This window comes from Naegleria fowleri (assembly GCF_008403515.1).
Source record: "Naegleria fowleri strain ATCC 30894 chromosome Unknown tig52, whole genome shotgun sequence".
Taxonomy (NCBI): domain Eukaryota; phylum Heterolobosea; class Eutetramitea; order Acrasida; family Naegleriidae; genus Naegleria; species Naegleria fowleri.
The window spans coordinates 294,564-312,672 of record NW_025407984.1 but is presented as its reverse complement, the minus strand read 5'-3'; the positions used below and the strand labels follow the sequence as shown (position 1 = coordinate 312,672).

Genomic DNA, 18,109 nt, shown 5'->3' with positions numbered 1-18,109 from the left:
AAACGTTCAGAATTTGTTTCATAAAAAAGAAAAGATGATGACTGTTCCAACGGTAGTCAATGCAATCCAAAACAATGTCTTTGAAAGCTTATGGAATGATGAGGATGATGATGATGAAATAATTTTTCGTTTCAATGGAGGTGTATTTCTTTGGTTGTTTCGATGATTGGAAGTGATTGGTTCTTCTTCTTCGGAAATTACATTTTTTGTGGGTGGAGTGCTGGAGCTGGTTTGTTCTGTTGTTGGTGATGATGAGGTGGAAGTGGCAGTAGCAGTTGAGGAAGTATCATCATGTTGTTGTTCTTTGAATTTAGTATCATTCGAAATGCTGCTATTTCTTGATGATAGCGTTTGAAAATTTCGGAATGAGTTTAAAAACAATGGTTGTGGAACTTGTGAAGACCACAACAATTGTACAAGAGATGATGAATTCAGATGTTGCTGTGATGAGCAGTAGCCCACAGTGAGTTTCTTTTTGAGGGTCAAGGCTGCTGCTGCTGGTGAGGAACCAACAACAACACGAATGACACAAAGTTTCTTCATTTTTATTTTCAATCAAAAAGAAAACATATTCCCTTAGTGAAGAGAGAAAAAGACAAATGATTATATATTTAATCATTGAAATTAATTATTCAACATAACATCTATGGAGTTGATCAATTCATATTCAACCATTTAGAAAATACCAATTGAGACATGGATAAGGTCAATGCAGGACTTGACCAAAATGGAAAACCTTCAGTGGCAAAACCATGAAATTGTGTTGGAACACTCATATTAAACCATTTCTCTTTCAACATTTGATCATACAATTTCGATGGTTCAATAATTCCTTCAACACCTACAATTAATTCACTTGTAATGTCATCTTGATTCACTGGTCTTATTTTTGTACCATTTAAATATTCACAATAATTACTTGGATACCAATAAGGATAATCAGAAGATCCTTTCACTGAACCTGAGAAGAAGGCATTCTCATGACTTGCCATGAAGGAAAATAAATTTTCTTGTAAATACAAAATACCACCAGAGATGAGTTCTTTGACTGTGTTTGGTGTGTTTGGATGGTATCGACGACGACGATATTCTTGTTGGAGGATGTTGTTATAAAGATCACGTTCAGTAGTTGTAGTCTTCTTGCCACCATGATCACGTTCAGTGGTCTGAGTCGTACGAGTAGCAGCAGTACGAGTAGTAGTAACAGGATATTCATCGGTCCATGTATCTAAAAGTGCAGAGAGTGCCAATGAGGTTGAAAATAAACGATCTTCACCATATTTCTTGTCTTTGAAATCACCCAAAAAGTCATCCCAATAAAATTCATTCTTGCCATTCTCTGTGCTTTGTGCCAATTTAATAATCTTTGGAGTCACATAGGTGGTCAATGATTTGTATAAACTATTCGAAATGGTACTCAATACAGAGTTACTATATTTAGAGTTTCTGAGGAGAAAACTTGTTCTTGAAATGAACCAATAAAAATCATAAACACTTGGATAATAAACCAAAGATAAATCAGGTCTATCCATTTCAATATCATTCATGAGTGCACATCTAATAATTTCAGATGCATTTAACATCATTTGTTGAATCATGGGATGATTATTCAATTCAAAATCATTTCTATGAATCGCATGAGATGAAATTCCAAATAGGAAATTTGTTAATACACTCAAATCAATATTATTGACATTGAATGGTTGAGCAACAGCAGGATATCTCTCTCTATCTTGTTTTGTATTCATAAGCCATGTCATTGGTAATCGAAGGTTTGGATTTTGTTCTAGAAATTGATGGAAAATGTAATAACTTCTACTATCCAAAAGGGTATTAAAAGGAGGTGGTGGTACTTGTTTGGCACTGGATGGATGGTACGAGAATTGTTCAAACACATTGAAGAGAGCATGAATGTTTGAGTTTTTAGCATTCCATTTGTCATAGAGATTTGGGTTCTTGTTTTTAATGTATTTATACAACATGGAACCAAGTGCCAAATTGCCTACAATTCACAATAATATTTAAATGATGATGATTTCATATCATAGGAGAGTTATTGTGTGGTCATTATAGAGTGATGTTCAAGAAAGAGCATCATAACCAAATTCATTGAAACAGAGCCAGCATACATGATGTGAATTTGAATCATATGATTGGACACATGATATTCAAAAACATAGAATATCCATATATATATATATATATAAATAAATGAATGTTGATACATCATTATAGACCCTCCTGAGATAAACTCTTCATTGAGGACTACTTACAACTTGTATCATCATAATCAGCAGGAATGTGAAAGGCTTGTGCTAAAAATTGAAAACTAGCTGCCAAATCTTCAATATCATCCAATAATGCATCTAAATGTAAAAATTTCAAAACTTGCTCTAAATACTTTTCAATACTCCCAAATTCATTCATTGGATCAACTAAATTCACTGGATAGGCTTGATAATATTTTGAATTGGGTAATAATCGTTGTGGCCAAAAGTTATAGACAGGTGTTGATACATTGAAATTATTGTCATGATAAGAGAGAATTGCTTGAATGGCATTTTCTAATGAACTCATATCCAATACATCGTCCACCTGTTTTCCATACTTGGAATTTTCAATCAAGTATTGGGTTTCAATTTGAGCTAACACGACAAAATTCGTAACAAACATATTCAAATCAGGGATTTTAGCATATCTTCTAATGAGTGTTGATTTTAGATCGGATCCACCATTATTCATATGAATATAAGACTTGAATAAGCCTTGTTGTTCTGCAAATTGAATGGGGAAGGATCGAAAAGGTAAATCTTTCTGAGATTGTTCTTTGGAAATATCGAGTGTCAATCGATTCACGAGTTGAATGATTTTGTTGGTATCCACAACCGATTGAGAGGAGGAGAGTGGTGATGCATCACCAGTGATGGCACTACTCACAGAATGCACGTTTTCAGAAAAAGTAAATAAAAATGCAACAATGATGCAAGCGGAAAGAAGAGTGAGTTTCCTTGAACCATCCAGTATTGGTCCACTCACGAGAGAATGCGCAGCATGATGTCTTGGGAGGGTCATGATCAAGGATATGATACACTGTAAAGGGTGCAATCTATGTCGTGTATTGAGAGAGTTCAGTGTCCGAACAAGTTTGATGGAGCGGTCTTGTTGTTGTTGTTGTGCCAATGTGAAAGAAATTACGCTTGAAGTGTTTGTTTCAAATCCAGATCAGATTCCAAGCGTATAATCAACAACAAATTTTTTTAATGAGCCATGCAACGATGCCAGCTCCGTTTTGGGCTGAAACGAACCAAAAAAATTTTATGAAAAATTCCTATTGGATGATGAAAGATTTTACAATGCCTGTGGAAAAGAACATGATAATAACCACCCCGTACGGGGTTTTGACTCAAGAATAGTCATATTATGATCACTCACAATCCTCAAGCACGGACATGGAATTGGAAATTTGTCATCCACTGGTCTTTGATTCGCTCTTTCGCCCAAAAAAATGTCCAAAAAGCAACTCTTGGCTCACACTCAGTTGCTTCGTGATTTGGCTGTGGCTCGATCTCAAAACTCACCACACAAACAATCCTCTCAACTCGAACTAGTCTCTAAAAAAGCACAGGAATTGGGACTCACTCCACTCTCCGAATGTATTGCTGTTGAGTCTAAATTACATGAAATAGCCTTTCATAACAATGATGAGGTTTTTCTCTCCGAATTGGCCTCTACGATCAATAGAATATCCAATACGTTCAAATCTTGTGCTGTTGTGTGTGATTACTTTAATTGGTGTCTAAAGAGTTATACTACGACATCATCATCAACAACAACTACACGTGGTACTTCTTCCTCTGACAACAACAGTACAACAACCACTACCAGCACCACAACTACAACTTCTATCGAATTGGATAATATTTTACAATCCTACAACAACCAAGACACTATTTTCAATCCATCGAATATTGAAATATTGAATAATCAATTGTTGTCATCATCAAAAGACTTACATACTCAATTACCATATCTATTCATATACTTTAGATGTTTATCAGTTTCTCTATCCGATGGTAATATCTTGCTTGAAAAGTTATCATCTCTTTCTAACATTTATGAACAGTCGGTAGATTCCTATCATTCTTATTTGATTCAATATGAATTGTATCAAAGCGTGTTAAAATTGAAGAAGGAAATGAAAATTGAAGAATGTGTACAATTGATTCTCAAAATATTGACCAGTTTCAAATCACTACTTCAACCTACCATCAAAGTATTCATGTTACAATTATTAGGATCAACACTCTTTTCAAGTGTATCTCAAGAAATGTATCAAAAGATATTCAATGAATCTTCGGTGTGGAATACTAGTGCAACGGCCACCAACACCAACAACACGACCACCACTCCAAGTACTTCAAAATCAATGAAAAAAGATCAAAGCACTTCACAAGTGAAATCCATTGAGAACACTGAAAAAGTAATTGAAGAAGCTCTATTAGTTCTTCTCACATGTGAACATTCATTATTTTATATTATGAATTTACAATGCAAACCATCTTCATCAGCACTTGAACTTTCATCATTAACTTCAACAAACTCCAATTCTCATCCAATTATTTACACTCCTCTCTCAGCAAGTGAAGAACAAATGATCAAACTCTCAAATATTTATGATCAATTATGTCTTTCACTTTCAAGCATCTGTTGTACTAATTATAATATTGGATTTGATATTTTTAAACAAATTATGGAGAGAGGAATTGGAATATTTAGTGAAAATGCTCATTTTTGGTTCCAATATGCAATTCTTCTTTCAAACAACAAACTCTATCATCGTGCATTTAAAATTGTTGAAAGTGTTTGTATTCCACTTGAACCTAGAAATGTTAAATATTATTTATTTGCATGTACCGTTGGTTTGAAATTTGGAAAGATTACAAAAAGTATTTCATTAGCTGAACAGGCGATTGATATCATGGATGGTTCAAGTACCATGACCACAAGTAGTAATTGTAATGGTGGTGGTGCTACTACAACTACTGAGGCGACTCCTAGGAATGTAGGAGTTGCTACTACTATTACTACTACCAATAATAATAATAATAATAATAATAATAATGGAATTGGTTCTACCACCAAAAATGTACCAACTTCCTCATGGAAAGCCCCATCGTCTTGTCTGAATCATTTATTCCGCTCTAAACTCTATCACATGTTAGGATTATTGTATTACAAACAAAGTAAGAATGTTTCAACCATGACTGAGAAGACTAAATTGTTAAACCTCTCTATAGATGCTCTTGTGAATAAGGTCTATGATATGTATGATTCAAATGATTACAAATTATGTTATCACATTGCGTTGGTCTATGCAGAAATGAGAGAATTGAAAGAAGCATTTACTTTTGTGAAGAAATCCATTGCCTTGAGTCGAATGGATGACAAACAGCCATGGATTTTATTGGCATTGTTATTCTCATGTGATAGACATAATCATGTACAATCATTTAAAGCAATCAAGATGATACTTGAACACTTTCCAAATGATATTCAATTGAAATTACTCTATGCTCGAATGGAAGAATTATTAGAATCTTCGAGTAGTAACATTAGCATTAGTAGTGGAGGAGGAGGAGGAACTATGAACTATGCTTCAGGTGATCACTCCATAACTACGACAACAACAACAACCACTACTGTACTGTTACCTTCGAATGCGAATATTGCCAATAGTGTCAATAATGCTGCTTCTAATACAAGCAATAATAGCAATCACAGTGGTGGTGGTGGTGGTGGAGGAGCTGGACAGACCAATGCTGTACCAATGACCATGACTACAACAAATACTTTTGGAATCTCTTCTTCCTCTAGATCTGTTAGAACCTATTCGAAATTGAGTGATGAATTAGATAAGAGTTTAGAATTATATACAACACCAACAACTAATGTGAATGACATGTCTAGAAGAGGAACATCTAGTGGAAGTTTAGGACCATCGATTATATCAATTAGTGAATATAGACACAAAAAGATTGAATTAATTCAACAATATATATTTATTAGTGAGGCATTGAGAAGAAAAAAGTTACTCGACGATGCGACATTTAACATGTCAAAAGCCAAAGAATTGATCATACAACTGGTGGAGGAAATTGAAGAAATTGAGAGTAGTAAGGTTGCATCTCTATTACCCTCGAATACAACACCAATTTCGACATCGAAAAAGAAATCAGACAATAATGCTTCTCAATTGAATATGGAAGGAGTTCAAAAAACCTCACGTGATTATATGACTATTATTGATTTGCTGTTGAACAATGGAAGATTACAAAAAGATGAATCACAACAAGAGTTTATTGAACTCTTAATGAAAACAAATGCATGGATTCATTGTGCTGAGGGACGCATTTTTGAAGATGCTGGTAAAATCAAAGATGCAATCATTGAATATGAAGCTGCATTGGTCAATGACACTGATTGTGAAATTGCATCACTCAGATTAGGTGTTATTTATTACAAACATGAAAAGCAATATACCATGTCTAGAAATTATCTTCAGAATGCTGTCCGTATTAATCCTTTCAACCACTTGTCATGGTATCATTTAGGCAAAGTGCTGTCTGAACATTTTGGAGATGAAGAAGAGGCAAGTGACTGCTTTATGAATAGTTTGAATTATGAAAAGACTTGCCCAATCATTGATTTTGGAAGTGAATTTTTGTCATTGTTGATTTGAGAGAGTTTTTCATGATGTCTCAATAAAAAGAGTGGCCAGCTCAATCGTATATTATTATTATTATTATTCATGGAGGTTTATAAAGTTTTAAATTCTCCGTGGAGGTTTATTCTTCATTTGAAATATAATGGATTGTGGTGGAAAGTCTTTAAAAGTTGGTGTTACAGGTCAAAACGAACCTAATCCAAGTTGTAGTCTCTTCGGTCATAATATTCGGTCAACAAACGATAAATATAAGAGGGAGAATGTGTTCCAACGTTGGTGATAAATAAATCAATCAGCTCAGGAGGAACATAATCAAATGCAGGATTCAAAATATGAACATCTCTCAATAAACCACCATCTTCCAATTTGATAATTTCCAATGGAGAATGTCTGTCATTGAATGAATCTTGATCTAATGGATACAATGGTGTTAATTTGTAAAGGCCATTACAAACAACGCATGGAATTGATTTTTCTTTTGCGGCCAATGCAACCAAATGAGTTCCACTTGGAGCCACTAATCCACCATTAGCCATCACTGAATGTGTACCAATCACTACCTTGTTGACTCGATCCATAATTGCAAAAACACTTGCATCTGAAATGAGAGTGGTCTTAATACCAGCCTTGCTTAATTTCAATACCATTTGATGTCCAGAATAAGATGGTGCATTTTCAGTGACAATCACATCAAATTCTTTTCCTTTGCTAGCAGCAGCGAGAAGAAAGAATTCAACTGTGTGTGATAATCCTACGGTCAGTATTACTTCATTTGAATGTATATGTTCAGAAGCTTGTTCAGAGATATCCTTATAGAGACCATCCATTTCATCAATGAGAGCATTGACAGCTTCAATGACTGTAGCTTTGTAATCACCTTCAATTGGTTCAGCATAATTAATGTCACTCTTCATTTCAAGTAAATTTAATAAATTTCCAGAGACAGCAGGGTTTGAAATATTCAATGTCGATTGGCGAATACTTGGTGATGTTTTGCTTGATGGTTTCTTTTGTTTAATATAAGTATTAAATTCATCTCTAATAATAAACAAAACTCTCCGAACAACATTTCCAATGACTAACATGGTAGGTTGGGCATCCATTAATCTCTTACCCACATATCTACAAGCATCAATAATATCTTGTACGAGAACATTCTTTTTAGTGATGGCAACAATTTCTCGGAGAATCTCAGCCGTATGTTTTCCAATATTATAAATACCCTTGATTTTTTTACGTTGAAGGTGAATAATGAAAGTATCACAGATTTGATTGAGATAGTCTTTGGAGAGAGGAGAAGAAGAAGGTGCTTGTTGTGAGGTAGTAGTACTGTTAGCGCCTCCTCCCGATAGAGAAGACATCACCACCGAGGATGATGAGGATAGGCTCATTTTTTTTGAATTCTCTTTCTCCCCAAACTCTTGTCAGTACCAGTACTACTGCGAGTAATTTAATTTTAGCGAATAAATGGTGGTTCAGTGCTGAAATGCTTCTCAACTCCTGTAAGAGGGTGGATCTAAGGCAACTTGTTTTCCATCATCATCCTCAGCGATTCCCAACATGTTGGGTGCAAGCACTCACTGAAAGCTCACCTGTCTCTCTCTTCAAAATATCCATCCATGCCTTTGCACACACACTTCCCAAAGAATCAAAAAAAAATGCCCTCTTCTCGACCTGCCAAACACTTCAAGGGCACTTCCAACAACAACAACAACAACAACGAAGGTTCACTCCGGTTTCATGACGACGACCATCATGATGATGACAACAACAACAAACCCATCCACAACAACAAATCTACCAATAATAATGATCTTGTTGTTGACAACATGAATGACGACGATGTCGGACATGGACTCGAAGATATTGATACCTTCCTTGAACCCACTCATCTCGTACTGAAACATCATGAAGCAGAGGCTAAACGTAAGAGCATTACAATGGCTGTACAAACAGTGCCACATATTGTTTCTCGATCTATAGCAGGATGGATTTCTGCTATTTTCATTGTTGCTCAACTTGCTGCCATCATTGGTTTTGTCATTCTTCCAATCATTATTGTGATGGCTCATCATGATTTTTGTTTCTTGTGTGGAGGTGCTGAATTTGTATTGGTGTTGAGTTTGAGTGTCATTGGAATTGTCTTGTTATTGATTGGATTGATTTATCCATTGAGACAATATATTATTGAAAAGAAGAAACAAAAGGAAGTGACTCAGGAGGATTTGATTCATGAACAATTGTTCAATTGTACTCACAGGATGATGATGATGGATGGTTCGAGTGGTGTTGGTGGTGGTGGTATTGATAGGAATGCCCATCGATATTCTACTCATCAGGATGATGGACTATTGAGTTTCAATGATGATGATGAGATGATGGATGATGAAACAACACATGGACCACCTCAACAACATCATCCATCTCAACATCACTTACTTTCTGCCTCTTCCATTCATGCCGCCACAGCGATGAATCCCTTGAACCACCACCACAACAACACCAAGAACAAGAATGGAAAATCATCTCTCCTTGCATTACTCTCTCCAAGAATTCTTTCACGTTGTTGTTCACACTATTTTGGAGCAAGTTCAACTCGTAAGAAATGTGCATGTTGTACTCTCTCTGTGGTGACTCTCTTTGGATTTTTATGGCTTTTAATTTCAATCTTGATGGTCTTGATGTTACTCTTTATGGTTCATTCCACTAAAATTCAAAAGAGTGGTCTTCTCTATACCCATCAATTGTATGGTAAACGTGCCATGATTGTACGTGAAAAGAATGGAATGGTTCATGTGGTTGCAGAGAATATGAAAGATTTAGCATTTGCACAAGGAGTGGCAGCCTGTCAAGATCGTTTATTTCAAATGGAACTCTACAAGAGAGTATGTCAAGGTACAATGAGTGAAATTGTTGGACAAGATGCACTCATTGTGGATAAACTTTCTCGAATTTTAGGATTTAAAAAGTATGCTCAAGATAATTTGAAATATTTACCAACAAGTACTCTTGAAATTATTGAATCCTATGTGAATGGTATTAATGCATTTATTGCATCCAATCCAAGATTACCACCTGAATTTAGACTTGTTGGTTTTCAACCTACTCCATGGAATGTCATGGATGTCTTGTCTTTTGAGAAATTAATTGCATTTCAAATGACTTATAATTATATTTTTGAATTGGCACGTCTTGTCATTTTAGAGAAGGGAGTGAGTTTGGAGAGAGCAACAGAATTGTCGACTCCATCCATTTCTAATCAATTTACAATCTTTACAAGAGAAGAATTGAATATGACTCTTACGGATGAACAAGCTCAAGAAATTGAGACAAGATTATTTGATCAATCAGGTGCATTTATTCCTCATCATCACTCTCATCTCCATCACCAACAACAACAACCACAGCAAGAAGAACAATATGGAATGAAGAGTGGTATGAGTGGTGATTCAAGTAGCAGTAGTAGTAGTATTCATCGTAGTGGTAGTGGTGGTGGTGGTGGTGTTGAGGGTGGTGACTCTAGTACTGATTCAAGTAGTAGTATCCCATCCTCATCCTCCATGAAGGGTATTGGACATGTGTTAATAGACATTTTCAACAAGAATCGTTATTTGGACATGCTCTTCCCAATGAAGAAGGGACGTTCACGTGGTTCCAACAATTGGGTCATTCATAGAAATTTAACAGATAGTTCCTCTGGATACAATGTCAATGATCCTCATTTGGATTTCTCTGCTCCAATTATTTTTCAACAAATTCATTTGAAATTGGTCAAAGATGTTACAAAAATAGATGAAAAGGATTTGAGACAATCTTCATCTCATCAACAACAAGAGTCTTCATCATCATTTCATCATCAACAACAAGAGTCTTCATCTCAACCATCCACTCATGATGATTTTGAATTAATTGGTGCTTCATTCCCTGGTTTACCTTCCATTGGTATTGGAAGAAATGCTCACCTTTCATGGAGTGTTACTCTATCTTTCACAGATGTACAGGACTTGTATGTTCTGACTCCATGTCCAACATCCAATAATCATTCAAATACCCATAATACTCCTAATTCCACTCCAATGATGAATACCAATAATACTCCAATGATGAATACCCATAATACCCATAACACTCCTAATTCCACTCCAATGATGAGTACAACTCATTACATGATCGATGGAGAATGTGAAGCCTATCGTATTCGAGAGGAATTGATTCATGTGAAGGGTCAATCCGAACCATTCGTATTGGAAGTGAAAGAGAGTCGATTTGGACCTATTTTCAATACCATTCTAATGGATCCTCAAATTGGAAATTCACATCTTCAGGAAGATACATCATTGACTCTTCATCCTATTGCATTGAAATGGACTGCACATCTTCCCAATGATACCACTCTGATTGGTCTTCAACAAATGTCTCTTGCCAAAACCATGGATGAATTTATCAAAGCCACTCATCTCTTGACTGCATTTCCATTTTGTATTGTCTTTTCAGATCGAGAAGGAAATATTGGATATTCTCTCACTGGTACCACACCTCTGAGACAACAAGGACATACAGGAATGTTTCCAATGCCAGGTCATGTATCAACCTTTGAATATAAAGGTTATGCAAGTGGATCTGATTTAATTCACATGGTGAATCCAAAGAAGGGTTATATCATTACAGCTAATAATAGAATTACTCCTGCAGGATGGCCCTACATTATTAGTAATGATAATGAATTTGATTATCGAGCGAGAAGAATTGATCAAATGTTGAAACATGTTCTACAAGTGGAAAAGAGAAAACTTACACAAAAAGACATGATTGATATTCAAAATGATGTTCAAAGTTTAATTTTTGAAGAATTGAAATTTGTTTTGGAATTTATTAAGAATGAATTTGATGATGAATCAACGAGTGAGAATAACAAGAATGAATCAACAACAAGGAAGTCTAATGCCAACACTGAATCAACAAGAAAATCCAACAGCAATGAACCAACAAGAAGAAAATACTTCAACTATGCCAATGAATTACTCACTCAATGGAATGGTAAAATTGAAAGAGAATCTTCACATGCTGCATTGTGGGAAACATTTTTAACCAATCTCATTACTCTTCCTCAATTTGAAGTTTCAGAAAAGTATTGGAATGATTTTTATTATTTGAGAAGAGCCATGACTCTCAACAATGACACTGCTTGTATTGTTTATAGAAAACAAACTTGTTTAGAATTTGCTAAACAAACCTTCAAAGAAACGGTTGACAGTTTAGAATTTTATTTTGGTCATCGAATTCCAAAATGGAAAGAAATGCATTACATTGATGCCTCTCATCAATTGTTAGGACTCACTCCACTCTCATGTCTCTCGGATCGTCATTTACATACCAATGGTGGTACCTATACAGTGAATATTAATAATTATGTCTATGATAAGGTAACTAATACAACCATTCCAACAGTGAATGCAGCAGTGTATCGTCAAATCATTGGAGGTGGAGAATTTTCATCATCATCATCATTGAACAGTACTTCTAGTTCAGTCATCATGACGAGTAGGAAGACCATGATGGATGAGACCACAAGGAGTAGTACTATTAGTAGTAGTAGTAGCAGTAGCACATTCACCCGTCAAGAAGATTTATGGGTACTTCCACTTGGACAAGATGGTAACATGTTTTCAAGAAATTATGATAACATGATGAATGATTATATTGAAGGAAAATATCATCCATTGAGAACGGATTTGAATAAGGATGTCACTGATGTCTTTACAATTATTGCTATTGAAAAAGAAGAAGGAGTTCAGTAATTCACAGTGTTCGTCGAGGAGATGAAATGTTTTGAAGAGTTATTGGTGATCCGCCGCAAACAACAGTGTTTTTTTTTTGCAGAGGAACACTTGCGAGAATGTAGGTGGGAAAAGTGTCAAAAGGACACAATCACCACAATACCCTATCACAATACCACCCTCTTGACCATCATCCGTCGAACATTTCTTTTTCGATCGATGAATTTGTTTTTTTGGAGGTTCAATTATTAAAAAATTTTGAAAGATTCTAATTTTGGATTCTTCTTTAAAAAAATTGCATCTTTCGACAAGTCTCTTCTCCTTTAAAAATAGTCAACCACCTCGCAAGACTTCATGCGTCGTTGCAATCATCCTCTCCATTCCGATACTGAATATTTATCATCATCATCTTCAGAGAATGAGACCACACAATTATTCCGAAAGGAATCATCATTGAAAAAACCACCAATACTTGCAACCAACAAGTCGAAATCCAACAATGATACTGCTGCTGTTATGGTCATTACCACTCCGAGTCAGACGAACCTCTCTCAATCCCATTTTCAACCACATGGAAGAAGAGAAGAGAATAATGATTCGAATCATACAAATGATGAAAATAATATTATTGAGGATAACATTTCTTCATCATCGGTCGAGTCACAATATTTGGATCATGTTTTAATACCTTCTTTTGATGAAATTGATGAAGATTTTGAGGATTCTCAAATCACTAATGGAAAGTACAATACTGACAAGGATGTTTCAGAATCTGATTCTGACACTAGTTTGGAAATGAAATATATTTTACTTGAAAATGATTCAGATGAAGAAGAAGAAACAATTAATTCTCCACAACATGATTCAACTAGAAATTCTCCACAACACAGTGACACCAATGATTCTGATGATTCTATCATTTATGTCACTACCAAACATTATAATATTTTCCATGAACAAGAAGAAAAGAATTCACTCATTTCAGAAAATCATTCTAAAAAATCATTGACCTCACATTCAAACTCACATTCAACCTCAAAATCATTGACCTCACATTCAACCTCAAAATCATTGACCTCACATTCAACCTCAAATTCAAAGAAATCTTTTTCTGAAATGATTCAAAATGATAATCACTTGACAATGAATTCAAAGAAATCTTTTTCTGAAATGATTCAAAATAATACACGAAAATCAACACTTGGTGAAGAGATCATCACTTTGAACCATCATCCATCATCTATGAATAATACTCATTTGAAGACAAGTGTACAAAAGAAACCATTAATTACTATTCCATCATTCAATAATCGAAAGTTATCAAAAAATTCTTCAAATATTTCCACATCAAACAACAACATGTTGGATCCAACGACGAGTACTTCTCGAGTCACCACCAATACCAATACCATCACTAATACCATCACTAATACCACCAATACCAATACCACCACTAATACCACCAATACCAATACCACCAACACTATTGGCACATCCAACACCACTAATATCACCACTACCTATAAATTACCTTCAGTGAGAGATAAAAGATTACAACATGAATCCAAGAATCAACAAGTATCATTCTCTTCAAGTCAAAGATCTTTGACAAGTATCAGTCCTAATTTTTCCTCAAATGCACCGACTAGTAGAAATGGAAATCACTCAATGACAAGTAGAAATGTGAATCACTCAACCATTGAAACAAATAGTAGAAATACCTCAATGACATCTAGAAATGGTAATACCTCAATGACAGCTGTTAGAAATAATCATTCATCATTAATTTCATCAATAACCAATCATGATACTGTGATGATACCCAAAACAAAGAATGATCACCAACACTTCATTCAAAGCTCTGAATATTATTTGAGACAAGCAATTTTGGAACACCAACGAAACAAAATCACACCTCCAGTTACTCCATCCAACAACATTCATATGGATGATTCAATCAATAAGAACCATCGAATGAATCAATTCTATGACATGATTCTAAATATGGAAATTACCATTGATGAAAAAACCAAGTTAAAAAAGGCAGAATTAACACCTCGAGATCGAATGTACATGATGAATCATTTAAAAGAAATTCCAAATTCTTTTAAAAGTATTGAAGAATATGTAAATATATTTACACCTCATTTATTACAAGAATGTGTGGCACAAATACAATCATCGATCAATGATCATGTGACTGAGAATTCTGAAGATGTGGAATATATTCATGCAACACTTAAGGAAATGGATCAATCAAAAGGAAATTCATGTATTTTATATTTTCAATTTATGAACATGATTAAGAATAACCACCAGAACAACAACAATACAGGTGGTAAGAATAATCAAAAAAGAAATAATCATGCAAGTACTACTCTTACTTCAAATGGTAATAGTTCAAATGGTAATAGTTCTAGTAATAATAATAATAATAATAATAATACTAGTAGTAGTAGTAGTAGTAGTAGTTCAAGTGGTAATCATAGTATCAACAACAACAACACCACCACCACTCCTAACAACAACAACACCAATAATTCTACATTTTCACTCTTACCACCTGCCATTGCATGGATTGAACCAGTTTCCACCATCACCACCACTCGTACCACCACTCGTACCACCTCTTCAAAAACGAGTTTCTTTTGTCAAGTCTTGGAAAATGATTTTCAAACATCAAAACATTTATCTATTCGTTTCAGAGATTTAATTTCATTGAGAATGAGTAGTAAGAATCAATCACATCATCATCCTATTCGTGTAGGATCACAATGGATCATTAAGAAAATATCACTCTCTACTCTTCTTAGACAAATCTATGCTGTGAATAGTATTGGAATATTTTCAAAAATATGGAATGTGTCTATTTTGAATCATCCTACCGTCACTACCATGAATAGCAGCACCATCACTCCTAACAACAACAACAACAACACCACCACCACCACTCCTAACAACAACAACAACAATATACTTCTCAATCCATCCTGTTCTCCTCTCTGTCAAACAAAACAATATCCCTATTCACATCATGATCTCATGAAGGATGATATTGAATTTTGTTTACATCCAATCTATAAGAAACACTTGAAACAGACCTATAATGAAAGTCAATTAACAGGAATTATCAATGCATGTGTGAATCAAAGTGGTGATCCATTATTACAACAACGACCATCATCATCACTTCAACAATCATTCAAATCCTTTCAACCAAAACAACAAGAACAACAACACTTGTCACCACTACCATTACCATTACCATTCGTATTCATTCAAGGACCACCTGGAACAGGTAAAACAACAACCATCATTGGTATCATTTCAACACTCATTCAACAACGTATTGAAAGAGGTGAATCCGTTGGTAAAAACAAGATTCTTGTGTGTGCACCATCGAATCAAGCAGTAGATGAAATATTAAAAAGAATTTCAGAGAAGGGAATTGTTGTAACTAGTAGTAGTACTACTACTACTAGTACTCCTACTCATTACAACAACAACAATACTACTACTACTCATTACAACAACAACACCCATCGCAATAATCCTGTCATCACTTGTACAAGACTTTCTACTTACTATCCAAATATGGTTCGATTTGGAATTAAGGAATCTATACATCCAAGTGTGGAACAGTATTATATTGAGAATTTGATAAAACATCGAATGAATGAAAGAATCTATTCAAGTGATCAAAGTGGAACTATTACTAGTTCTACTACTACCCTCAATACTACCACTCATACCACCAATACTACCAATACTACCACTCATACCACCAACACCACTCCTATGAATTCTTCTTCTTCTTCTTCACATGTGTTCTCAGAAATGAATTCAATGAATCAATTAGAATTTGAAATCAAACAATCTATTATGAAACAAGTTGAAATTATCTTTGTCACACTTTCATCGAGTGGATTTGAATTTGACAAGTATTTTAATTTAAATATCAATGAGAGTATTAGTCATATAGTTGTGGATGAATGTTGTCAATGTGTAGAACCTGAATTATTAATACCATTGTGTTATTTATCACCAAGTATGGGTGGTAATAGTAATAATAATAATATGGGTGGTCAACAAAATAGTAATACTAATAATATGGGTGGTCATAATATTCAAAATAATTATAATAATAATATGGGTAGTCAACAACACAATAACTTTCAAAGAATTGTATTAATTGGTGATCCATGTCAATTACCTGCTACAATTATTGGTAATTCAAGAGATTATAATTATTCGAGATCATTGATGGAAAGATTCATGAATGAAGGATATCCTGCCATCATGTTAAATGTTCAACATCGAATGCATCCAAAAATATGTGAATTTCCATCTCGTTGTTTCTATGGAGGACAATTAACAAGTCATGAATCACTTAAAAGTGGTCATAATACAATGAATTCCATCCATACCAATATCCATACCAATATCAACACAATGAATTCCATCCATACCAATATTAATACCAATATCAATACAAGAATCAACAATATCAATACCAATACAACAACAACAATAACTAGTACTACTGATCATGAATGTAATGATCATGGATGGGAATATAGAGAAATTTTGAGACAAGTCAAAATGACAACAACACAAATTTCGAGTCGTGATCAAATCACAATGACCACCACCACCACCATGAATGATGATTCTCCACCCATTCAAGTCTATGATTTGTTATACAGTAGAGAAGACAGATCTTTTGGAGGAATGACTGATCAACAACACTCTACAAGTGTTCGAAATGTATTAGAAGCTCAATTTATTTCCTATCTCTATTACAAAATGATGGATATCAAAATGAAGTTGATTTTAAAACATCTCAACAACAACAACAATACCTTATTGAAACAACAACAAATCATTTTAGAGAATTTTGAAAAGAATATTGGAATTATTACACCTTATAAACAACAAGTGAATGAAATTAGAAAACATATTCATGTGATGATACCAAGAACAAGAAAAACTGAAAAGTCTCTCACACACAATTCTCAAACATTGAGCAATAGTACTACTACTACTACTACTACTGATATTAATACCATTGATGGATTTCAAGGAAGAGAAAAAGATGTCATTCTTCTCAGTTGTGTGAGAAGTGAGGGTTTAGGATTTTTAACAGATTATCGAAGAATGAATGTTGCCATTACACGTGCAAAACATTGTCTCATTGTTGTGTGCAATTCAAAACAATTGAATACATCACCATTGTGGAGAGAATTTATTGCACATGCACAACGTAATGGATATTATCATGCATTGACACAACCACCCAATGATATTGAAAAGGTTCAACGTGAAGCTCAATTTGAATTGAGGAAATTATTCAATAGTAGTAGTAGTACTAGTAGTAGTAGTAGTAGTAGCAGGAATGAGAGTGGTAGTAGTAGAAGAAATGGCCACTCTAGAATTGTTGTTGGAAGGAACCATGATGATGAATCGGTCATTCATGACGATCGTGGACGTTATGAATTGCACAAAAGAAAATATGGTGGCGATTTGGAAGAAGAACATTTCTCAGGAAACACCACCTTCTTGAATAAGAAGAGAAAATAAAAGTGTCATCGGACCGATTTATGAAACA

The 18,109-nt window shown here is 34.5% G+C and overlaps 6 protein-coding genes across 6 annotated transcripts; 3 read left to right on the top strand and 3 right to left on the bottom strand.

The window, feature by feature from the left end:
• Positions 1-18: 18 nt before the first annotated feature.
• FDP41_006508 (uncharacterized protein) lies at positions 19-543 on the bottom strand (the record flags this gene model as incomplete). Its single annotated transcript, XM_044710151.1, has 1 exon — positions 19-543. One exon carries the CDS (start codon positions 541-543, stop codon positions 19-21), a length of 525 nt encoding a protein of 174 aa, XP_044559189.1.
• A 113-nt stretch (positions 544-656) lies between these two features.
• Positions 657-3,072, bottom strand: FDP41_006507 (uncharacterized protein; the record flags this gene model as incomplete). The annotated part of the gene is made up of 2 exons (XM_044710150.1): positions 657-2,002; positions 2,274-3,072. The coding sequence occupies 2 exons, from the start codon at positions 3,070-3,072 to the stop codon at positions 657-659; spliced, it is 2,145 nt and encodes a 714-aa protein (XP_044559188.1).
• Positions 3,073-3,505: 433 nt separating this feature from the next.
• On the top strand, positions 3,506-6,739 carry FDP41_006506 (uncharacterized protein; the record flags this gene model as incomplete). Its single annotated transcript, XM_044710149.1, has 1 exon — positions 3,506-6,739. One exon carries the CDS (start codon positions 3,506-3,508, stop codon positions 6,737-6,739), a length of 3,234 nt encoding a protein of 1,077 aa, XP_044559187.1.
• A 179-nt stretch (positions 6,740-6,918) lies between these two features.
• FDP41_006505 (uncharacterized protein) lies at positions 6,919-8,115 on the bottom strand (the record flags this gene model as incomplete). Its single annotated transcript, XM_044710148.1, has 1 exon — positions 6,919-8,115. The coding sequence occupies one exon, from the start codon at positions 8,113-8,115 to the stop codon at positions 6,919-6,921; it is 1,197 nt and encodes a 398-aa protein (XP_044559186.1).
• A 267-nt stretch (positions 8,116-8,382) lies between these two features.
• FDP41_006504 (uncharacterized protein) lies at positions 8,383-12,522 on the top strand (the record flags this gene model as incomplete). The annotated part of the gene is made up of 1 exon (XM_044710147.1): positions 8,383-12,522. The coding sequence occupies one exon, from the start codon at positions 8,383-8,385 to the stop codon at positions 12,520-12,522; it is 4,140 nt and encodes a 1,379-aa protein (XP_044559185.1).
• Positions 12,523-12,855: 333 nt separating this feature from the next.
• Positions 12,856-18,081, top strand: FDP41_006503 (uncharacterized protein; the record flags this gene model as incomplete). The annotated part of the gene is made up of 1 exon (XM_044710146.1): positions 12,856-18,081. The coding sequence occupies one exon, from the start codon at positions 12,856-12,858 to the stop codon at positions 18,079-18,081; it is 5,226 nt and encodes a 1,741-aa protein (XP_044559184.1).
• Positions 18,082-18,109: the final 28 nt, after the last annotated feature.